Raw genomic sequence first — 25,702 nt, 5'->3', positions numbered from 1 at the left:
TAAAGAGATACAGAGACAAAATGACACACAAGTGCAACAAAATATAAAAACAAACTCACAGTTTACATTACGTGAGAATTTGGTTGTAAATGTAAACTGTGTGAATGATCCATTTTGCACTCATGTTTGGCCTTTGTCAACCTGTCTGTTCACTAATATTCTCTGTCTATTGTTTGTTCTTTCTTTGTTTTTGCTTGGAAAACAAAAAAGAACTGAAAAGTTAAATAAAAAAAAACTGTCAGATTGAGTTAAAACATTTACAGGTGTCTTTAGACGGCCTTTGAATGCTGATATAGAGACAAAACCATCAAGCTTGAGTGTTTTTTGTAAAAGGTTTCAGTCGTTTGAAGCAGCAAATGAGAAGGACAGTTGTCCAAAGCAAGACTTGGTTTTCATTATGATATTATTATGATAATCTAAACAGACCAGTCTTATTTATTCATTACTGTTAAATAATTTCATGACTCCACAAAGTAGAGAATATATCGTATGTAAACAAGTTGTAAATGTTAAAGACATTTTTAAAACATTCGCTGCAAATATCGATGCTAATAATAACTAACTCACAGTTTACATTATGTGAGAATTTAGTTGTAAATGTAAACACACAAACACACAAACTCTTTCTGTTCATACCTGAGTCTCAAACTTCCCGAACGGTTCCACTTCCGGGGTCAGCTGAAAGAATTTCAAAATAAAAGACGTCTACTGCGCAATCAAAAACACTGCGGTTTTCACAATAAAAGGAAAAAATGTCTGCATCTCTGCGTTGAACAGACAACTAATAATTTCTCCATTTATTCATTCATGTTTTTTTCGTGATGGACACAACTTGTTTAACTGATATACACTTTAATTTAGATATAATATGCTTTTATAGTCCATGGAGGATGATAATTGTTATTTAGTGTGTGTTGAAATACTGTAGTTTTTATAGAGGTGCTGATTTAAAGTGTGTCCAAACAAATTTCCATCAGTACGATAAATGTGCCAGCTTGTATAAATTAAATTCAACCTTTATTCCCACACTTTACAGCCGACCCATGACACGATACAAAGGTTTAGTGATGGGGCCATTCAATAATATTAGGTATTTTATGTTAAATATGGACAGAAATTTGCTTGCTAAGTTTTTTATGGTCACTTACTTTGGTGCTGTTTATTAATAAGTTTAAGAGGACAAGTGTTTCTTAGTTATTTTGCCCACCTTATTCTGAAGGTAGGTTTAATGAGTTAAAACTACCTAGATCCAAGAAATATAATCACACAGTATCAGACTGCATTTATTTTATCTAGGTTACCAATAAACTAAAAAATAGAAATGTTTATATTTTCAGAAATAACAGCATCAGCAGACAGCCACATACATATCCACTGATCAGATCAGTGAGTGCGTGTGTAGAAACAGGGCCGGCCCTAGGATGTTGGTGGCCCCCTAAACAAGATTTTTGTTTGTGGCCCTGCACTCTAAGCGCAAACACCAAATCACTGGTTTGAGGCCATTTTCTCGACTTTTACCGGTACATATTTTCTTAAATTGATCTTTTTAAGATACTTGCAGATGTAACAATACTCAAGTGTTTTATGTCTAAATATTAGAACCTCCGCTGTAAGCACACTGAGGCCAGTTTGTCCTAGAACACTGTAGAAAGAAATAATTTAGGCCAAATGCTGGAAATTTGAGGTCTGCTTTTTGAAAAATTTCAAATCCCTTGTGAAAACACACCTTCAGTCATGAGAATGAACTGTTTTGGTGCTTGAAATAGGATATGAATACAGTAATAGATAAGTGTAGAAAACAAGTCTAAAATGAAATTTTGTAAGATCAGGGTATATACAGGAATCTTTAAGTTAATTTTAATACCTTTTTAAGACTTTTTCAAGACCTTCTCAATATTTTTTTAATACCTCACCGCCACTTCAAGCTGTAACCATCAGTGACACTTTTAACGAAACAGTGTGATAAAGATATAAAGACTATAGACCACTATGATGCAACAGAATTCAAAATAGGCTGGGATAAGGCGAAGTTTATAAAAAAAAAAAACATTGCTCCACTCTCAAAAAACAAAAAAAACAATCTTCTTTTCTTTTTTTATGTACCGGTTCATCTTTGTTTTTTAAAAATGAATAAATTCACACACTTTTACAGTGTTTTTTAGGTCTCAAACTCTCTTGGACAGCTAATTCAGAAAAAATACCTTCAATATTTAAGACTTTATAAAGTCGTGAAAAGACTTTTTAATACTTTTTAAGGGTCTTAATTTTCCCCAAATTGATTTATCACCTTTTAATACTTTTCAAGACCCCGCGGATACCCTGAAGATTGCTTTTTGAGCACAAATGTTGTCATTCTGCCGTTCTATTTTCACCAAATGTCTCAAATGTGAGATAAAAGAAGCTGAATATTGACTTCAAATTACATATAAAGCTCATAGCTGCACGTGCAGACCTCAGGATGTTTAAATGACTTGATGAACCCCGGTACCTTTCTGATCATGTGGCCCCCCACCTAACGGCTGTGGCCCTAAACAACCGCATAGAGTGTTTATGCCAGCGGCCGGCCCTGGTGACCATCCAACATTTTAACCGTGTGTACAAATAACTAACAAAACAACCAGATTATAAAACATTTATTGTTGCCCGTCTGCTTTTCAGTGTTGACAACAAAAATATTTAAACACAAACAAACACTCAGGACTTGAGAGCGGTCAAACTTCTGGTAATCACAACAAGTGAAGAAAAACAGTTCATGGGAAGATTTTAAAAATATATCTTTTTACATTTTTTTTCTTGTTTTATTGCTGCCCATTTTATTTTCCACCCTTTTTCTTCTTCCTGGGTTTGCTCTCGTCCTCCATAATGACTTCTTCTCCCGCCATTCGGACTCTCTTTGTCTTTGAAAGCTCTTGGGCGAGTTCTGTGGACACATGGAAACAGATGGCTGCTGTCAAACAAGACACAGAAATAAAAAATTTAAAAAAGTATGTGAATTCTTGAGGCTTTGAGTGGGAAACAGCTAAACAAAAACATGTTTTACTGTTTTTTTCTGTTTGTTTGGTTTTGTTTTTAGAAACATCCTCCTTCAGAGACTGGAGGTTTTCCAGTACAGCCAGTTTTCCCACTGTGCACTGTAAATATTTTGGGGGTTATTATCGCTGCTTTGACTGTAAATATGAACCTCTTCAGCCCACTACAAAGGTTAAGATTGTTTCTGCAGCTGCAAACGACAACAAAACCACTTCACTTCACCAGCTTCTATCTATTTCTGCTCTCTTTCTCTCTCTCTTCATGACAATTAAATAATGTTACAGTTTTTTCTCAATTGCTAAAACACTAAACCCTGTTGTCTGAACCAAATTCTCAGTTGCCTGAACCCACTGATTGAACCAGTCACTTCTTTTGGCAAAACCATCAGCACTTTTCACCTGTTTAGACACAACTTACCAACACATTTTCATTGTGATGCACCTGTGTTGCAAAATGCTGAGCACAGGTGGCAAAAGTCAAACACAAGTAAAGCACAAGTTTCACCGCAACAACACAACAACTCAAAATTGATAACACTTGTGTCCAATGATGTGATGGAACATATATAAACCAGTTCAGAATGAAGCCCTGTGGCCTGATCCAGTACAGAGAAATGATGCTGTGGCTGAGTTATGCACTTCTCATTTCTATATTTTTGTACTTTATTTTTTACGTAGGCCTACTGCATACAAGTACTAAATGCACAAGATTTCTGTTTGTTTTTGAACTGTACAAGTGCTACGTGTAAAATGCACAGGATTTCTGGTTTTTGTACTTTTTTTTTTACAGTACTATATGTACAAGTGCTAAATGCACAGGTTTTTTGTTTTGCAAGAGGAGAAGATGAGAGATGACAGGGTGAAGGAAGAGAGGATGAGGGAGGGTAGGAGGGATGAACTGGGAAGAAAATAGAAGGAAGGAAGGAAAAGCGGATGAACTGGATGTGGGGAGGGAGGGAGGAGGGTGAAAGAAAGGGAAGGAGAGAAGTGCTACAGTAAATGCACAGGTTTTTTGTTTTGCAACATGCATTTAGCTACAGTGAACGATAAACATTTATTTCTACAGCTTCATGACCTGAGCATTGTGTTGTCTATTTTTCTATGTCGTGTTTAGTGGCTGCTCAGTAGTGTTTTTAATTTTGATTGACTCGGGGCACGATTTGGCAACAGAGTTCAGTTTTGAGAACAGATTGAACAGTTTTGAGGTGAAAGTTTGGTTTTGCAAGAAGAGTCTGAGGTTTTGTGAATGTAGCTTGAAAATTGGGGTTTGTGTTCACAGTTTAGAGAAAATGAGAGCAGCTTTCGAGAAATGTGTCTTAGCGATCGAGAAAAACTGTAAATCAGAGTGGGTGTTTGCAGGGCGTCACCTCCTGACGTCGTGGCCTCGGCCGCCGGCTCCTCGGCGACCGGCTGCACCGACGACGGCCTCCACACGGCGAGACACGTCAGTCTGGCTGTGGTGTTCACTTCCCCCAGGAGGGTGGGAGGTTCGAACTCCTGTGGGACACAACAACCAGGTCACATCAGCAGAAGGTAACAACAGTGTAATTCTCTGTTTATATAACTTTATTGTTGTAACGTAAGAAGTTTCATTCATTTATTTTATTTTATTTTATCAATTTTACCAGGCAAAACATTAAGAACAAAATTCTTGTTTACAATGTTGGCCTGACAAGACATTAAGAAAACACATTAAGCCAGTGTTTCTCAACTGGTGGGTCGGGACCCAAAAGTGGGTCTAGACCCGTTCTGGATGGGTCGCGGACAGCTGGTCAAAAAAGTAAATAATATTTAATGCACATCTGATGTTGGACATGTCTTTTATTTTGAAAAATAACTTATTTTGAAAGGCACACGAGACACATGAACACATGCAGTTGTAATGCTCCTCCTCAGTTTCTTATTATTTGCTCCATTTGCTCTGAATGCAAAGATATCCGTTTCTTATTAATGTGGCCTGAATGCAGTGAATCTTGTTTTGTTTTGTGGGTCTTTATTTTGTGCAATTTGATATTTATTCACTTTTGTGAATATGCTCTGAATGCAGAGATGCATTAGAAGTCAAATATATCGTTTTGTTGGTCTCCATTTTGTTCAGTTTGATATTTTTTTATTCACTTCCGTACATGCAGTTGTCATGGTCCTCCTCAGTTTCATTCATGTGCTCTGAAATGCACTTTGCTCAATAAAGAGCAAAATGAGTTTTTAAAGGCTTTAAAAAAAATTCTTGGTTTGAATTCTATAAAAGTGGGTCGCGACTTAATGACCATGGGAAAATGTGGAGCCCAGAGTGAGACTAGTTGAGAACCCCTGCACTAAGCAATGGAAGTGGCTGCAGACAAATCTGCCATCAAGGAATTAAATGACTGGATCACCATTGTTAATGTAATAAAATGAATAGAAAACTGACCTTTCCAGACTACGGGCTGAACCGTACACAAAGTACTGGGAAAGGTGGACTTCATATTCTTTGACGTGTAACTCATTGTCTGTGTGAATGATCGCTCCATTTTGCACTAATGTTTGGCCTTCGTCAACCTGTCTGTTCACTAATATTCTCTGTCTATTTTTTGTTCTTTCTTTGTTTTTGCTTGGAAAACAAAAAAGAACTGAAATGTTAAATAAAAAGAAAGCCTAAAAAACAAAAAAAACAGTCAGATTGAGTTAAAACATTTACAGGTGTCTTTAGACGGCCTTTGAATGCTGATATAGAAACAAAACCATCAAGCTTGAGTGTTTTTTGTAAAAGGTTTCAGTCGTTTGAAGCAGCAAATGAGAAGGACAGTTGTCCAAAGCAAGACTTGGTTTTCATTATGATATTATTATGATAATCTAAACAGACCAGTCCTATTTAGTCATTATTGCTATATCGTATGTAAACCGGTTGTAAATGTTAAAGACATTTTTAAAACATTCACTGCTAATAATAACTATCTTCTACTCGTATAAACTGAAAAGATGATCGGAGACGAACCTCTTTCAGATGGAGTTTCCACATTTTGATGAATCCGTCATTCGAGGCCGTCACCAGCACACAGTAATCCTCCATGACAAAACTGTCGACTGCTTTCACCCTGGTATCACACACAGCATTTGGTTATATACTGTATATTTTAAAATAAATACCAACACATACGTACATGGCGCTGAATCTGTTAAGTGAAAAAAAAAAAAAGACAAAACACGTTAAAGTTTTAAAGTTACCTGGTTTCATGAGCTTTGAACTCACACACCCATTCCTGTTTCCCCAGGTCACATAACCTCACAACTTCATCGTCTCCCGCAACAGCCAGGATGGAGTTCTGGGGAGGAAACCAACACATCTTTAACTTATTTTATTATTATTTAGTTATTTTTAATATTTTTTCTGTACTCCTTTGGTGACTACAATCTACTACCATCTTCTCTCGTTTTTAAATATTCTTCTCATTGTCTTCTTTTTATAGTCTTGTATCTCTATTTATGTTATGCAAATTACCAAAGGTGCGTAAGAATTTCACTGTAATTACTTGTAATTATATGGGACAAATAAAGAAAACTTGAACAAAACAAAGCCCCAAATAGGGGGGACAAAATACACCCGACACTTCACTTCTATCTGTCATCCAAAATGGGTGATGACTGGAGCCCACAAAACCAAAACCAAGTCTATTTTTACATGAAGTTTTGCAGTTATCTTTTTCATTAAATAAAGTTTCTTTTGTCCCTCGATCGCCATTGTTGAAGGTTAGGTATAGGTAGGGGTTTGAGCCAGGAGAGGGTTATCATTTTCCTTGGGAATTGTAAAATATTCATGCATCAAAAACATCCACACACACATGATGATGATGACAAAGATGTCGTCTATTATGAACAATGTCATCTTTAACTTATTTTATTATTATTTGGTTATTTTTAATATTTTTTCTGTACTCCTTTGGTGAGATTATTAGACAGAGGCCATGAATCACTCAAAAATCATTGTTAATGCAGGTTTATAATCAGAGAACTTACATTTAAGAACTTAATTGACGAGATCCTTTTGGGGTTTGTGAGCGTCCCGGTGACAGAAGCCGTCTCCAGGTCGTAGACGTCGACCTTGTCGTCGGCCACCACCACATATTTATCTCCATCTGGAGACCATCTGACTAGGAGCGCGTCTGTTCAAAAAAAGCAGAGAATAAAATACACAAGAAAATCAGTTCAGGTCATTTCAGACACGTAGATAATCTCTAAGGGAGCAGACGGTTCACGGTGACACTCACTCTGTTTAATGTTTTTGATGAAGGCCGATCTTCCATTGATTAGATTCCACGTTCTTAAAGGATAAAAAAGATGCAACAGTCATTTCTGATTCGCTGTTTAATAAAGCGTTTGCCTCGATGACTGTTTATTTGTTTATTTTAATTGGATCCCTGGCACAGCAGCCACTAATCTTCCTGGGGTCCACCATAAAATCACATAAAATGTGAAGAAAAGTTCAAATAAAAATACAAATAATAATAATAGAAAAAAGCTTACACTAATGATAATAACAACCATTGCAGCAATAATCAGAGATATACAGTACAGGCCAAAAGTTTGGACACACCTTCTCATTCAATGTGTTTCCTTTATTCTCACTGAAGGCACCAAAACTATGAATGAACACATGTGGAATTAACAAAAAAGTGTGAAATAACTGAAAACATGTATTTTCTTCTTTGTCTTCTTTGTCTTCTCTTTCTTCTTCCTCTCCTTCTTCCTCCTCCTCCTCTATCTCTGCCCCCACCAATTCTAGTTTCTTCAAAGTAGCCCCCCTTTGCTCTGATTACTGCTTTGCACACTCTTGGCATTCTCTTGATGAGCTTCAAGAGGTGAACCTGACCTGAAGATGGTTTTCACTTCACAGGTGGTGTTGCCTTGTCAGCGTTCATTAGTGGAATTTCAGTGAGAATCTACAATGTAAATAGTCATGAAAATAAAGGAAATGCATTGAGTGTGTCCAAACTTTTGACCTGTACTGTAATAACAATAAAGTGAAATCAGGTAAGAATAAAATGAAACAGAACTAATAATCTAATTCACTGTGGGGCTGAGCTGTGGGTTTTTACCTGAGAGTTTTATCTGTTCCCACGGAAAGTGCAAGTTTCCCAGACGGATGGACGGACAGCGACGTGACGTGACCTCTGATGAAAGGATGAAGAGAGAGAGAGGGAAGCTGGTTACTTAAAATACAAAATACAAGACGACAAATCAAACCCATCTCAGTGCCTCCTCGTCATCACATCTCTGCGTGAACTTACTTGTGAGCTTTGATGGACTTGAGGCACTCCCACTTCTTCGTGCTCCACACACACAGCAGTCCGTCCTCCCCTCCGCTCAGTAAATGAGACGATCCGTAAAACTCCAGACAGGTGATGGTGCCTGCGCAGTGACGGACAAGTTCAATGCTCAGATCACAAAACATACTGGCTTCTGGCTTCTTTACAGTTTAAAGGGATAGTTCAACATTTTTGGCAAATTGGCCCATTACCATAATCCCCATAGTTTTAGCAGTAGGTTCGTTACCTTTAATTGCCGGTGCAAGCTATTTTTAGAACGGCGGAGCAGAGCCGTGAGCTGCTCAGAGCTACGCTACGGAGGCTCATGGGATTTCTTGGTTTCCCTCATCAAACTCATCAAATACACAATCCAACAACTCCACAACGCTCTGGTGGACAAGTTGTGACCTGCACATTCACCACGCTATGAGAAAATAACACAACGTTACCACACAGAGTTGTTTTAGAGGGAAATTCATGCAAAACGTTGCCTTCAGGGACAGTTTTTCATCAAGCAGTCTCTGTATTTCCCTCTAAAACAACTCTGTGTGGTAACGTTGTGTTATTATCTCATAGCGTGGTGAATGTGCAGCTCACAACTTGTCCACCAGAGCGTTTTGGAGTTGTTGGATTGTGTATTTGATGAGTTTGATGAGGGAAACCAAGAAATCCCATGAGCCTCCGTAGCGTAGCTCTGAGCAGCTCGCGACTCCGCTCTGCCGTTCTAAAAATAGCTTGCACCGACAATTAAAGGTAACAAATCTACTCCTAAAACTATAGGGATTATGGCAATGGGCCAGTTTGCCAAAATGTTGAACTATCCCTTTAACAAATACAAAACAAGGTTTGTTATTTCTCTAGTTATCTCTAATTAATAGTTTCTGAGAAGCCGGATACATGTACAGTTATTCAGACCCCAACGGGCATTTCTGGTGAACCTAAGAGGAAAAATCTGTTCGGTAACACAAAAGAGGAAGGTGTTGGGGAGAATATTAAGTGAACTAACTTTTTCTGTCCATATTTAGTTTTTTTTTTTTTTTTTAACTCTTAGTGCTGCTATAATCAATGCTTTAAAGCATTACTGGCCACACCCTCCAATCATTCTCTTCAATCACTGTCAATCAGTATTTTTATGCATTATATATTTTGTATAATTTCATATAGTTCAAGGTCCTGTTTCTCTTTTTATGCTGCTGCGATAAAAATGAATTTCCCCTCTGGGATTAATAAAGTTTAACCAAACTTAAAGCAGAAGTAAGCGGAATATTTGTGTTAATATACGGTAAGTCTTAAATAGTTGTATCTTCCGACAGCAATCACTTCTATAGAGTGTTTGGTCTGAAACACGGGTCTGTCAGTCACTCTGCTCTGCTCTGAGCCGAGGAGAAAACTTTCCTTGTATCCTACAACCTTTATCCAATGAGAAGAGCGGCATCAACGGCATAAAGGGGCGGTCCTCTCTGTGTGTGCAGCCAAGGGATGCGCGTGAATGTGGTGACGTAGGGACGAGGGCGGGGACTGCTAACTCCATCGGCTGACAGAAAGTTAGCCAAAACAACCGGATCGCTTACTTCTGCTTTAACCACTTTCTTAGAGCCTCGTAACTTGCATTTAATTGTACATCTAATCCAGTGGTTCTCAACTGGTGGGTCGGGACCCAAAAGTGGGTCGCGGACCCGTTCTGGATGGGTCGCGGACAGCTGGTCAAAAAAGTAAATAATATTTAATGCACATCTGATGTTGGACATGTCTTTTATTTTGAAAAATAACTTATTTTGAAAGGCAGGCATCACATGAACACATGCAGTTGTAATGCTCCTCCTCAGTTTCTTATTAATGTGGCCTGAATGCAGTGAATCTTGTTTTGTTTTGTGGGTCTTTATTTTGTGCAATTTGATATTTATTCACTTTTGTGAACATGCTCTGAATGCAGAGATGCATTAGAAGTCAAATATATCATTTTGTTGGTCTCCATTTTGTGCAGTTTGATATTTTTTTATTCACTTCCGTACATGCAGTTGTCATGGTCCTCCTCAGTTTCATTCATGTGCTCTGAAATGCACTTTGCTCAATAAAGAGCAGAATGAGTTTTTAAAGGCTTAAAAAAAAAAAAAATCTTGGTTTGAATTCTATAAAAGTGGGTCGCAACTTAATGATCATAGGAAAATGTGGAGCCCAGAGTGAAACTAGTTGAGAACCCCTGGTCTAATCCACATACGTACCAGTGTGAGCTCTACACTGACAGACTCACCGTCATGATGCAGCAGAGCACCGTGCTCTATTTTCTTCTTCATGTCGTAAAGCTGAATGGTCTCGTCTTTGCTTCCTGTGACGACAAACCTCTCGCTGGCCGCCACGGCCGATATGGACGCTGTGTGGGCATGATGCGTGAACTTTGCCTTGGCTGTCCACTCCTACAGACACAACAACAATAACAACACAATATAAAGAAAAGGAATTGGAAAATATATTTTTAAAGAACATTCTTAATTTAAAATTGTGCATATAAAAACAAAATAAAACAATACACTAAAGACAAAACCAAGGAGCATTTAGTGTCTCAGCAAAACTACAAACCCAGTTCAAGATCTACGGTACTTCACAAATGGACATCCCACAAATCTGTATATCTTCATTCTTCTTTTTTATCGGTTGCCGTTGCACTATTGTATTATATTTATAAAATCTGCTACCACCTTCTCTCGTTTTTAAATATTCTTCCTTTTTATATTCTTGTATCTCTATTTATGTTATGCAAATGACCAAAGGTACGTAAGAATTTCACTGTAATTACTTGTAATTATATGGGACAAATAAAGTAAACTTAAACAAAACAAAGTCCAAAATACACCCGACACTTCATTTCTGTCGGGCCATCCAAAATGGGTGATAACTGGAGCCCGCAAAACCAAAAACATGTCTGTTTTGCAGTTATCTTTTCCATTAAATAAAGTTTCTTTTGTCCCTCGATCGCCATTGTTGAAGGTTGGGTATAGGTAGGGGTTTGAGCCAGGAGAGGGTAAGGGTTATCATTTTCCTTGGGAATTGTAAAATATTTATGCATTAAAAACATCCACACACAGGAGGATGATGATGAAGATGTCTCTATTATGTCTCTAACCCCCTACATTACACTGTAAGAGCCCTGGAAATCTCCATCAGTGACAGGCTTCTTCCTTATTTCTAATTATTTATATACTTGCATTTGCATTGTTTTTTATCTTTCTTGTAGGCTATGTAAATTTGTATGTATATATTTATTTCTGCACTTTTTGGTGTAATTGCTGCTGGCAAAACTGGAATTTCCCCATTGTGGGATAAATAAAGGCATATTAAATCTAATCTAATCTAATATAATCTAATCTAATCTAATCTAATCCACTAGGCTCCAGAAATAATAACACAATAGATCTGGATATTGCACACACAAGTTATTATTGTGTAGGACTCTACATCAATCCCAGTGACAGCTCAGCTAAGTTTCCTAAAACAGGGAATCCAACGCAGACGAGACTTAATAAAGGGACAGTTTATCACGCAAACTTAAAAAACAACTGACTCAAACTTACTTTTTCATCAGTTTTCACTCGGTAACCGAAGGTGATCTGCTCGTAGCTCCCAGCCACCAGCTCCAGTACAGCTGCCATGCTGCTGCCTCTATGGATATACTATAGATAGCTAGATTAGCTTGCTCGCTTTCTTCAAACTTCAGCTTTTTCTAGTTTTAAAATGTGTCGCTTGGTTTCAGCGACTGTTAATAAAAGTCCAAACAAACAGCTCCTGAAAATGTCAGCGGATATAATCAACATTAACGGCCTGATAAAGCTCTTTAATCAAGACATGTGTTGCTAGTTTTTTGCTAAACTCACTCCCACATCAAAAACAACGTGCGCAGCCTCAGCGCATGCGCAGAACTTTACGTCGACGTCACGTGGTTGGTGAGGTGGATTTCAAAATAAAAGCTGGTGTGACGAAGTTTGATTTGATTTTCTACACTTACATGAGATTTACAAATAATATGACAACTGAACAGTATATTTCTACACTAACTGATCTAATAAAGAGCAAATTGAGGAGTTGAGATGTTTTTAAAAAAGTTCAGATCGGTTGAATGTTATGTTTTTCTTTACTTTCATGTATTTTTCTGTTTTTAATTTTAATATTTTAATGCTTTTAATCATTAATAATCGCTATTATTGTCATTTACTGTCTTATTTCTTTCTTTTCATTTTTAATAATGCATTTTTCTGTTTTGATTGCCTCTGTAGAGCACTTTGAATTGCCTGATGAATGATTTGTGCTATAGGCTACATAGACTGTATAGGTGCTATACAAATAAATTAGCCTTGCCTTGCTGTATTCAAGTACAAACAATTATTTTTTTCTACCGATAATGAGTTTAGCACACTTTATTCACAGTAACACCAGTTTTTCATTACTAAAATATCACGAAGGGGGGTGGGACTTGGGGCGTTTTCGTGTCTTGTCATTGGCTGGTTCATGATTGACGTCTCAGATAACTGTCTCAGATGAAACGGTGGTTTTCTAAGAGGATGCAGAACAAGTCAGAGTAATTTTTTCCACGGAGCGGAATCATGGCAAGAGGGTAAGTAGTACTGAAGTAGTACTGAAGTAGTACTGAGAGTCAGGTGAAGGAGAAACTAGAACAACTTGTCTTCAAAACGTTTTTATTCACTGCTTTTTAATGCATGTTACTTATCGGCGCAGAAGTGACACATTTAGAGTTTATTTTTTCACAAGACAAGTACGAAATATTTTATGTAGCCTAAACAATGGACACATTGTAGGATTGTGGTCACAAGGTTAAAAAAAAAAAAGTCTTGTTTTTGTTTTTACTCGATCTTTTCTCGTGTCTCAGACCAGCAGCTGTTCTCAGTGCAGATTACAGGTTTGCAGTGAAGTACGTGGATGTTGTTTTCTGTGAGAGTACAGACAGACTGATGTTTGGGTCTGGTAGTGATTAGTGGGTTTTTTTCATGTTATGTAACACACAACAACACAACATAGGCAGGACATAGTTGAGATTAGAAGATCCAAGTGAATTTCTGCAGCTGTTCTTCTTGCCTATTGTGAGATTCATAACTACAGTGCCCAATAGGCTAAATAAAGAACAGAGGAGTTTCTGTCTGTGTGTGAGAGAGAGAGAGAGCCCCTTCCTGTCATTTGACTGTTACTCAACTTTTTTTCTCCTAAATGTGCCACTCATCTGCCATGTTTTATATTTATATGACAGGAAGGGTGTGTCAGCGAGATACTTAAAATTTCAATTAAGATCTCTCTAAAAGAAAAAAGACATTGTGCAGTGTGCAGTGTGGTGATAGGGCAGATGCTAAAATGTCAGACCTATCATGGTTTCACATAACATCCTGAATTACACCATAAATGCAACAGGCAATAGAAAGAAAGCAGAAGAAGAGGAAAAAAAAACCTCAATGGGACCTCGGATTACAAACTATGCATTGAGCCTTCAAGGTGTGACTTAATAATGGGGGCCAAGTGTTATCCCCACTGGTCCGTCTGTTGTCTGTGCTGCTGTGGCTTTGTGTGAGTCCAACAAAAGACAAACAGCAGCAGGACTAACAGAAAACAACACAAGGCCTTTATCAGTTTACAGGCTTCAGGCAAAAAGATGCTACAGTAATTAAACTAAGCGTTCCCAGATGATTCGCCTGATTTCAATGTAAAGTCAACTGCATGTTCCTTATATTCACAAGTTCCTACCTGCACCAAGATCAATTAGTGATATACTTTGAAATGGAAAAGGTGAAGTGATAGACAGTACAGTATGTGCACATGTCGACACTTGTTTAACTCTAGGTTGATATTAACTCTGTGTTTTCACTTCCTGTCTGGGTTCTGAAGATATTCTGAGAGCATCCAGACTAGGGATGTCACAATTACTTGTTTTTACAATTAATCGCGGTATTAAACGCCACAATTAATTGATCACAAAGATTCCTAAATACCGTCACTTTCCGAAAAAGATTATTATGTCGGAACCGTATTGGCAGATCGGCGCCAATGTAAAGGTAAATTCACAGATTCTGGTCCATTTACCTAACGTAGCATTGATTTGGTAGGAATTAAAATGCTAGAGTGTCATTTGTACTGTAACTAAAAGAAAATTATTCAAATTAACTTAAACATTTGGTAAAGATAACAATTAATAACTTGAATATTTCAAACACTTCCCCTGAGGGATTAATAATTGGTCATATTTGAATAGATAACTACTTAAAATATTTTAACAATTAATAAATAATTAGTAATGTAATTATATTCTAACTATATTTGATTTTACACATTAATAGTGTTGTGAAATTAATTCATGCATAATAATCGTGATTATTTTTCTGACGATAATCGTACCAAGAAAATCTATAATCGTGACATCCCTAATCCAGACATAACTGTGAAGGGTTATCTTTTTGGTGTCCATTGGTTGATAATCAATACTTTCAGATGAAGCTACAAACCCAATATGTTCCTCCCTTGCATTAATAGGTCAAAAAATACAAACAAGACACATTCAGTTTGATCCAGGTTTATGAGACGCACAGGTTTGTTAGACTGCGATGGTTTGGTTTTGTATATTACAGTGACTTCCTGTTAAATGATAAATATCTTAATGAGTAAATCAAGAGACACAATCTCACACAAAGCTGCCAAGATGAGAGGTTTTATTCTCTTAACGGCTGAATGAATCAGTGGCAGATAAAAATAAATAAATAGAGAACCATGAAAAAGACACACTTCCCCTTCATCATTAATTCCTCCCAGTGAGTAATCTCATCTAACCTCACCAGCAGATGCTGTGGAGCAACAGTTTATAGGGAAAAAAAGAAGAACTTCCTGCTGGAAAAGATAAAGCAGGTCAGTTAAGGAAAAGATTAAAAAAAAAAATCAATAGAGGGATATCACGTCCTAGTTAATAATTTCTGTGGATGGAGAAAACAGAAATAGAAATGTGCAGGTTTTTAAAGTCTTTTCGACACAGATGATACTTTTTTTTTTTTTTTTTTACATGACTATTATATTAATGGGCCTTTTAGTCAAGTTGATGAAAACAATATCTCACTTTTTCTCTCATCTCAGGTATCAATGAATAATAATAAAAAATGCTGGCTGGCTCACTCTCAGGGCGTCATGATCACTGGGACACTTGAGAAGAACGTTTCCATTGTTTATGAAGAAAGAAACACCTGCGTTTGTCCTACAAAGTATCTGCTGTTGTTGTTTCTCTGAAGAAACAACAAAATAATCCTTTTTTTAACCCTCTATGGTACGCATTATGATGCCAGTGGGGGAAAATGTTTGGAATGTTTTTATGTCTCAAAATAGACTGTAGGCAACATTGTACAATTACGGTTCATCATCTACTGTATTAGAAACACCAGTCTCTGTAGACTTTCACCTTCACTGGCCTCATCCTCATCCTCATTCTCACTCTCATCTTCCTCATCATCATCATAATAGCCTGATGTTTACTTTACTGCGTCCAAAATCAAATTTATTAAGGATAAAAAAACTAAATTATGATGAATTATATGTTTTTGAACATTATATTTACACCTAAACACACACTACCATAGTCTCATAATGCAATATTGATTCCATAATGGTTCACTGTCGCCTCAAGGCAACATTGCAATTTTCTATAATGGTACGTTGTTGCTTTCGGGCAACAGGTGCATTTGAACAAGTTTCCATTATTTAATAAGTAAATAAATTGCATGGAACTATTAAAAATGAAACTTTAGTAATGTATTAGTGTAAATATATTTTTTTCCAGATGAAAAAGGGCCAGGAAGTTACTGTATGTTTTCAGACCGTTTTAGTGGAGCAAAATGGCAAACCTGTTTCCTTTGAAAAAGTCTGCAAAAAAGGGTTTCAGTATGGCTTCTTGAAAGTCATGTGATAAATTAAAGCATTGTTAGTGGTTCTCTAAGGTCTCCTCTCTTTTTTAAAGTATTACAGCATTAAATGGGATGAATTGTGGAGATGTGACAGGCCAAAAAGTGGTATGTTGCCCGATGGCAACATGGTACCATAGAGGGTTTATTTATCTCAGAGTACGTTAACTCACTTTGTCCGTTTATTTTGGCGTCTCTCAGTCAGCAGGCCGACCAGGAGCTCACTGAGGTGCTGAACCAGCTGTGGAAGCTGGACGCTAACCGCCTCAGGCCGGGGACCGATTACACCATCTCCCTCCAGGTCGGTAGCTACTTGTCTCTGATGCAAAACATAAAGATAAAGGTGGTAATTTGCAAATCCCATCAGGACCAACAGCCACAGAGCAGCAGCGTCAGAGTCAGAGGATCATCCGGACCTTTTAGGTGTTCATTCATCCTTTTGGGAACCATGAATACTATGAATTTCATAGGGACCCTTTCAGTAGTTGTTGGTTATCATATGATCATTATAACTATTGGATGGGTTTTCTTCTGCTTCTGGTGATCCATTGACTTTTACACCAGCTCCGTCAGTCAGTAGTTTGACTTTTATTAAAATGTTCATGTAGGATGGATGAATGGATGAATGAATTGCTGCCAAATTTTGCATTAACCCCCATGACGAATCCTATACTGACTTTTGGTGACTTTCTGACTTTTCCTAGAGCCACCAGGAGGTTGACATTTGTGGTTTTTAAAGGTCCAGTGTGTAAAATGAGGAGAAAACAGTGACATCTAGCAATCCAATTCTATTATTTATCGATTAAATCATTCTATTGTTTATTTATGAACATAAAACTCTTGAAACGTGCTCTCTGGTTGGCTGGATTTTCCATTCCTTACAAACATGGTGGCACAAGATGGCGACACTCGCTAAGCAAGACCCTTGCTATATGTACATATAAAAGAATAATTATACACTAAGGCTAAGAAAACCTAATGGATTTTATTTTATAGCGATTATACACTTATACAAATATATTCATTGGTAATATATTCAGATTTTGCCAATAAACCTTGACAAATACTACACACTGTACCTTTAAAGCAAATTTCTCAACAGCTAATGGATGGATTGACATGAAATTTAATAACAGATATTCATGGTCCCTCAAAGATGAATTATTTTGACTTTAATAATCCCTTAACTTTCCACACAGCACCTTGATCATGTCAAGACGGTCTTGAGTTTACGTTTGAAGTGACAAAATGACATTTCAGTTGTTCCATAAGTGCTAATTAGCAGGTATGATATCAGTCTGATAAAGTTTTACCCCCTAAGCAAGCAGGAGCATGTCAGGGCTTAACTGAAATCCTCACTGCCTGACAGATGTGGCTGCACAGCTGTATACTCTTCATCTCCTTGGGGCTCCAACATGCTTGTGCTAGAGTCAGTTTCTATGCCTTGTATGTATTCTCACTATGTTTCCTGATGACTGTCTGTCCATGTGTGTTATTCAGGGTCGGGCAGGTTACGTGGCTCAGGGCAGCAACTACGCCAGAGACAAAGCCAGCGCTCCGCTCTTCGCACATGTCAACGAAGACAAACTGAAGGGCATTGAGACGTACGCACGTGAGTATCATTTTTAACAAGATTTTTAATTAATTTTTCACTTTTACAAGTAAAGGGATGGATACAGAATATGGTCCACAGAAATAAAAAAGCAAAACAAACAAATCAAAAACAGAACACCAGCTCAGATCTATATAAATAATTACAGCCATAATGTCAAGAAAATCCCTGCATCATGATATTAGAGACACCAGGCTCTACATAGTTTAAACAGGGTTCCCAAACTTTATAGAATTGGTCTGTTTTAGGGATGTCACGATTATAAATTTTCTTGGTACGATTATTGTCAGAGAAATAATCACGGTGTTACAATTATTATGCATTAATCACAACACTATGAATGTGTAAAATCAAATATAGTCAACAAATAACTACATTACTCATTGTTTACACAAAATATTTCAAGTATCTATTAATATATGACCAATTCTTAATCCCCAGGGGAAATGTTTGAAATATTCAAGTCATAAATTCTTATCTATATGAAATGTTTGCGTTTATTTTAATCATTTTTTGTTTTGTTTTGCTTTTTTTATTATTAAAAATGACACGCTAACATTTAAATTCCTACCAATTCAATGTTACGTTAGGTAAATGGACCAGTATCTGTGCATTTACCTTTATTTTTGCGCCACATCTGCAAATAAGGTTCCAACATCATTTTTTGGGGGAAGTGACGGTATTTAGGAATCTTTACGATTAAATAATTGTGGCGTTTAATACCGCGATTAATTGTGAAAACAAGTAATTGTGACATCCCTAGTCTGTTTATAAATGTAATATACATGTAAGGTACTCTAATGGCACTAGATCAAACATCACTCTTTGCCAGCCTTTACTGTAACAGTTGGTATTTTTTCATTGATCCACTGCAATAAAATATTCTTCACTAGTAAGAATACAATACAACCTCTTATTATGTTTTGATGTTAAACACGTCTTTTTCTGTGCAGATTTCATCAACTTGCTGGACAACTATGAGATGTCGACGGGCGTGTCTGAGACGGTGACTTCAGAGGAGCTGCAGGAGAACTGGCTGTTCCTCAACTCCATCCTGGAGACAGAGCTCATGAAGGTGCAGCCACACATCTGTCGTCATAAACTTTAACGCTCAAACACAGTTACAACACAGTGTAGTCCCGCTCAGCAGCTGTGCACACACACACACACACACACACACACACCTCTACGTTGCCTGCTGTTTACTGACGAGCTTGAGGATTTAAAGTTAACGTGAAGGTGACTTCTTCAGGGTATCCGCGGGGTCTTGAAAAGTATTAAAAGGTGATAAATCAATTTGGGGAAAATTAAGACCCTTAAAAAGTATTAAAAAGTCTTTTCACGACTTTATAAAGTCTTAAATTTTGAAGGTATTTTTTCTGAATTAGCTGTCCAAGAGAGTTTGAGACCTAAAAAACATTGTAAAAGTGTGTGAATTTATTCATTTTTAAAAAACAAAGATGAACCGGTACATAAAAAAAGAAAAGAAGATTGTTTTTTTTGTTTTTTGAGAGTGGAGCAATGTTTTTTTTTTTTGATAAACTTTGCCTTTGATTTATTATCCCAGCCTATTTTGAATTCTGTTGCATCATAGTGATCTATAGTCTTTATCACAAACTAAAACTGTTTTGTTAAAAGTGTCACTGATGTAAATGATTACAGCTTGAAGTGGCGGTGAGGTATTAAAAAAATATTGAGAAGGTCTTGAAAAAGTCTTAAAAAGTTATTAAAATTAACTTCAAGATTCCTGTATATACCCTGCTTCTTACAAGATCAAGTATCATCTGTTTTAAATAGAAAATCAAAGATTTGACTTGTTGCAGTAATTTTTTAGTTACAGGCCAAAACAGGGACATTTTTCCATCTTCTATCACCATATAAACTGCATCATTTCTATTTTTAGCTTGAGTGTGGGGAGAAAATTATTATACTATATCATTAATTTTTCTTTCAGTTCCTATATTCACTTTTTTTCCCACTAATTCCTATTTCATTAAAATTGAAATTCTAATGTAGTTTACATAATAAATTGGTTGGTAGTAAGAATAGAATAGAATAGAAACTTTATTGTCATTGTGTCAGATACAACAAATTGGAGATGCTACTCCTAGTGGTGCATAAACACAATGACAATGCATATACATAAATAGAATTAATTAATAAAAAAGCAGCAGTCATCTCATCCACACATCACACATATATAAAACAATTATAGTCCATTGTGCAATTGGCATCAGCTGCCATACAGTACTACAGTGCATGACAGTATATAGTTTGGTGAGTTTGTATAGTGCAACAGTGTTTATTGAGAGTTTAGTGCTGTGATGGCCTGGGGGAAGAAACTGTTTCTGACGTCTATTAAGAAGTCTATTTAGAAGCTGTTCACTTGATTTTCACTTAACTTTGCATTTTATTTTAAGCCCTTTCAGGACGCCGCCTCATCTGTGTTGGTTTTAAAGACAGAAGAAATGTTTCCAGGATCATGAAAGACGTTTTCAGTCTCAAATTTAAAAAATGTTTCAGCCTTTCTGATGTTTCTTTGACTACACTTACTTGATTGATTGATATCTTTATTTCGATCATGTAAACGACAATGTAAAAAAAAAAAAAAAAAAATAAGATAAAATAATAATATAATAAGGAAATAAGTGAACAGCAAAAATGTATACACAAAAAAAGTAACATCTCATAAGCAACGCAGTTTACATGAGTGAAAAGGAGTAGGAAGAAGTATAAACTTATCTAATCCTACCCCTATAATTTTAACTATATGTTCCAATTAAACATTTTACACATTACACATTTTAATCCAAATAGTAAGTAAGCAAACACCTTGTGTGAATTATTCAATGGACCTCTGGAGAATCATTTCTTTATGTCTCTTTTTTTTTTAAAGTATATTTTTCGGCTTTTTGCCTTTATTTCATAGTGATGACAGTAGAGATAGACAGGAAATGGGGAGGCAGAGAGGGGGAATGACACGCAGGAAAGGTCTGCCCGACGCGGGATTCGAACCGGGGACGCCTGCAGTGAGGACTGTAGCCTCTACATGGGGCGGCCGCTCTACCCACTGCGCCACGCACCGCCCCTCTTTATGTCTCTTTTTAAACATGATTACACTCGAAATGTTTTGGATTTCAGTATCAGTACTCATTATTCCACAGTTTTACTCCACAAATGGTGATAACAGAAACTTTTCTTTGTTGTGCGAGCTCTGCCAACCTTTAGTTTTTGATTTCTCTCTTAAAGCAGAAGTAAGCGATCCGGTCGTTTTGGCTAATGCTGCGTTCCAGGCAGGCTTTTGAAACCGTAAATTACAGCTTCAAGTCACGACTTACGACTTTGTAGCGTTCCAGGCAACCCACTCGTGTTTTTCCGACCTGTTTTACCTGTGAAAGTCACTGTAACGGCCACTCGTAACTTCCGACCCGTGAACTCGTACCAGATCGAACTGGTACGACTTCACAGGTCGGAAAAACACGAGTTACGAGTTGCCTTGAACGCACCATAACAGTCCTCGTCCCTACGTCACCACATTCAGGCGCATCCCTTGGCTGCACACACAGCCCTTCATGCCGTTCTCTCTCCTCATTGGATAAAAACTGTAGGATACGAGAAAAGTTTTCTCCTCGGCTCAGAGCAGAGCAGAGTGACTGACAGACCCGTGTTTCGGTCCAAACACTCTATGTAAGTGATTGCTGTCGGAAGATATAACTATTTAAGACTTATATTAACACAAAAATATCGCTTACTTCTGCTTTAAATCATAACCTTGCTCTCTTTCATGAAACATTCTCTGAATATTTCTTGGTAGCAGATAGTTCCTTGCTTTATATAATACTTGGGCTGTTTTATACTCCACCAAATCAAACAATTTTAGAGTTTTTGTGTGTATTGACTTTGAAGTCTGAAAAGTCAATAGAAGTTGTTTGTTTTTTTGTTGTTTTTTTACAGTGTGCTCACAAGTATCTGGTCGGGAAGGGGCAGTCGCCGTCCGATCCGGCACAGTTCAAGAGGCAGCTGTACGACATCTGGTTCCGCCTGTACCACAGAGAGAGAGGTGGAGGGTGAGTTTCACTGTGACAGCAGAGGGAGCCACTGCAGTGCGTTCACATGCAGCAGAGAGACAGACAGGGCTTTTAGTTACAGTAAGACACCAGAGCAACTGATTTAGTCATCTACATAATGACTCTAATCAGCCTCTGGACTGGTTTTCTACACACGAACCAGCTGATATCGACACTGATGAATTCCCTACACAACAATCAATAAAGAGATGAATGATTAGGTAATTATAAATACTCCACTTATCATTTCTGCAGGCCGAAACCATGCTTTAGGGCTGAAAAGAGAAAAATATGAATATATATAAGGCTGTATAAATATTTGATAAAACTAAATCCAATCCAATTAGTAGATTTCTCTGGAGCTTTTAATTTGCATCTCATACTCATCATGTTGAGTTCCTGTAAAATAGTGTGGCTGGGTTAATCTTCACTGGGTGGGCTTAATCAATTGTGTTACTTTTATTTTAAATCATTTTTACATGTTAGGTTTGCACATTTTTAATATTTAATGTTCACTTTTTAGTCGTGATATTTGTTGTTTAAGCAGCAGCGAAAAACAGAAGATAAGGAAGGAAAGGAAAAAGCTCTTATAATCCTATAAGGAGGACATGCATGGAGACTAAACAAACCCATAGCTGAACTATGTGTGACTTTATTCTTTGTCAGGGCCGTTGCTAGGAATTCTGGGCCCCCTTAAAGAATACTAAAGTGGGCCCCTCCCCCTAACTTTTCCTTTTTTTTTCTTAGACTACGTATGTATTATCGTTTTTTATTTAGCCTTCTTTGTTTTGATGCTAATGCAGCATTATACTGCAAAAACTCAAGTATCTTAGCAAGAATATTTGTCTTATTTCTAGTCAAAATGTCATTTCTAGTCAAAACAAATCTCATTATACTTAAAATAAGACACATCATATTAAAAGTAGCTTGTTTTTAAGACACGTTTTACTTCTTTCAAGCAGATTTTCACTTGGAATAAGTAGAAAAAATCTGATAGTGGAGCAAGTTTTTCTTCCTTATTACAAGCACAAAAAACTTACTTTCACTGGCAGATTTTTCTATTTATTGTGAATTTAAGTGAAAATGATCTAAAAACAAGTTAATTTTTAGGTAATGAGTCTTATTTTAAGTGGAAAGAGATTAGTTTTGACTAGAAATGAGACATTTGGACAAGAAATAAGACAAATATTCTTGGAAAGATGTTGAGTTTTTACAGTGTACTATGAGTATTAGTCAGGGTCTTACGCAGAATAAATCAAGTCATACAAAGATTAGACTACTGGGGTTTTTTATGGGCCCCACTGGGCGCTGGGCCCCTAGAATTATCATCACCTTTCTCCCCTATACAACGGCCGTGTTCTTTGTTACAGTGAAGACTCGTGTGGATTCGAGCACGTGTTTGTTGGAGAAACCAAACATGGCCGGGAGATCACGGGTCTTCACAACTGGGTCCAGTTCTACCTGCAGGAGAAACACGGCCATGTTGACTACAAAGGTTACAAAGCAAGAGACAACAAGGACACAGTAAGAAAACACCCAGTCAGCTTATGCATGTGAAGAACATGCTCAGGGCCGGCCCTAGGATTTTGGTGGCCCCCCTAAACAAGATTTTTGTTTGTGGCCCTGCACTCTAAGCGCAAACAGCAAATCACTGGTTAAAACTGAATACAGACATGTTTATTCCCTCTGAGGTTTGAGGCCATTTTCTTGACTTTTACATATTTTCTTAAATTTATCTTTTTAAGATACTTGCAGATGTAACAATACTCAAGTGTTTTATGTCTAAATATTAGAACCTCCGCTGTAAGCACACTGAGGCCAGTTTGTCCTAGAACACTGTAGAAAGAAATAATTTAGGCCAAATGCTGGAAATTTGAGGTCTGCTTTTTGAAAAATGTCAAACCCCTTGTGAAAACACTCCTTCAGTCATGAGAATGAACTGTTTTGGTGCTTGAAATAGGATATGAATACAGTAATAGATAAGTGTAGAAAACAAGTCTAAAATGAAATTTTGTAGATTGCTTTTTGAGCACAAATGTTGTCATTCTGCCGTTCTATTTTCACCAAATGTCTCAAATGTGAGATAAAAGAAGCTGAATAGTGACTTCAAATTACATATAAAGCTCATAGCTGCACGTGCAGACCTCAGGATGTTTAAATGACTTGAATGAACCCCGGTACCTTTCTGATCATGTGGCCCCCCACCTAACGGCTGTGGCCCTAAACAACCGCATAGAGAGTTTATGCCAGGGGGCGGCCCTGTACATGCTGAACAGTTTCAGTTCCTTAATAAAGTCTTTTGGGATTGTTTTATAGCCCGATGAAGACGACCACGTCCTGAACCTGCAGTTCAGCTGGAAGGGTTTGGTCAAACCGGTCGGCGGCTCCTTCATCGGCGTCAGTCCTGAGTTCGAGGTCGCTCTCTTCACCATCATCTTCCTCATCTCGACCTCCAAGATGACGTCTGTGGTGGTGAAGGTGGATGAGTACATGCTGGAGCTGGTGGTGTATCGGCACGGCCGGTCCATCGGCACATCCTTCCCTAAACTGCTCAGCAGCAACAACAGGGATTTGTAATACTTCATATCTCCATCTGTCAGCTGTCCTGTAAAACGTTTTTGTTAAACTCAGACTGACTTTGCATGCAGTATAATCTCAAAACAAACCAAAGTTGTTGTTTTTTGCACTAAAGGCTTAATTTTTTTTTTTTTACGAACAGAAGTTTTAGCCTAATTTGTATAAGGAATATAAATGCTATTAAATACATTTGTGGAATAAAATAAAATTCTTTGTTTACAAACTCGTACTTGTATGTTATTTTATGGGTGTCTTTGCCCAAACTTTGGTCTGTCAGGTTGAAGTCCCTCAGCAGTGAAATGAAACTGAAAGTTATTGTTTTTAATCAGTTATTCAGCATTTACACAGATATCTGGTATAAATCGAAAACGAAGCAGTGAGTTGGCAGCATGACTCACTGACTTACTGCGAAATAACAGGTTATTTGAGAAAAAGGAAAAGTGCTCGACATAACTATTATACTATTTTAGGGAGCACGTCTCCCCCTAATTGTTACTGAGTAAATTTAGAAAATATAGTAAGAATTGGTGCCTGGAGTTGTTTTCTGCAGTGAAGAATGTCATTGTCATGTCATGTTTGCCTTTCAGACCAAACTCAGGGCAGCGGGTGGAGTTACTTCCTGGGCGCTCCCTCACTCCCTCCCTCGCTCGCTCTGCGCGTTAGATTTTTTTTTCCAAAGCTTTATTTCAAGTTGTAGCAACAACAACAACATTTCAGCCTTTCCAGCCCACATTCGCTACAACAGCAACAATAAAGTTACAATTATGACAGCACAACAAAGGTTAAGTAAAAGAAAAAAAAAGAAAAACAGAAAAAAAACAGTCAAATTAACAATAAAGGAAAACAATTTATTTTTTTTGTGTGACAGACTTTGTATCCCATGCAAACCACAATCATGGCCATTGTGATAAGATCATTCACCAAACATCTCTGAATGTATGGTCATTAGATAGATAGATAGATAGATAGATAGATAGATAGATAGATAGATAGATAGATAGATAGATAGATAGATAGATAGATAGATAGATAGATAGATAGATAGAGAATACTTTATTCATCCCTAGCAGGGAAATTCAAGTTAGTCCAGTAGCTCACACAACAAACACAAAAAAGATGAAAAGATTACTGCGGCTGCTCCTCTGACCTGTGAGGGTTTTAATATGGTTTTAGTATAGGTTTTATTGCTATACATTTCCGG

General features: G+C 37.2%; 2 protein-coding genes across 2 annotated transcripts; one reads left to right on the top strand and one right to left on the bottom strand.

The window, feature by feature from the left end:
* Positions 1-2,618: 2,618 nt before the first annotated feature.
* Positions 2,619-12,201, bottom strand: pak1ip1 (PAK1 interacting protein 1). Its single transcript, XM_085804587.1, has 10 exons — positions 11,881-12,201; positions 10,563-10,725; positions 8,294-8,414; positions 8,102-8,176; positions 7,274-7,326; positions 7,023-7,168; positions 6,234-6,331; positions 6,004-6,103; positions 4,397-4,526; positions 2,619-2,920 (listed from the first exon to the last, which is right to left on the bottom strand). The coding sequence occupies exons 1-10, from the start codon at positions 11,956-11,958 to the stop codon at positions 2,814-2,816; spliced, it is 1,071 nt and encodes a 356-aa protein (XP_085660713.1). The 5' UTR covers positions 11,959-12,201; the 3' UTR covers positions 2,619-2,813.
* Positions 12,202-12,878: 677 nt separating this feature from the next.
* Positions 12,879-24,724, top strand: LOC146970247 (uridylate-specific endoribonuclease C-like). The gene is made up of 7 exons (XM_085804440.1): positions 12,879-12,917; positions 16,447-16,546; positions 17,746-17,857; positions 18,811-18,932; positions 21,812-21,924; positions 23,295-23,448; positions 24,241-24,724. Exons 1-7 carry the CDS (start codon positions 12,907-12,909, stop codon positions 24,499-24,501), a joined length of 873 nt encoding a protein of 290 aa, XP_085660566.1. The 5' UTR covers positions 12,879-12,906; the 3' UTR covers positions 24,502-24,724.
* The last annotated feature ends 978 nt before the right edge of the window (positions 24,725-25,702 follow it).

This window comes from Trachurus japonicus, chromosome 17 (assembly GCF_045865225.1).
Source record: "Trachurus japonicus isolate A0001 chromosome 17, Traja_1.0".
In the NCBI taxonomy this organism is placed as follows: Eukaryota; Metazoa; Chordata; class Actinopteri; order Carangiformes; family Carangidae; genus Trachurus; species Trachurus japonicus.
Note: the sequence above shows the minus strand (reverse complement) of the source record. Positions and strands in the feature narration are given on the sequence as shown.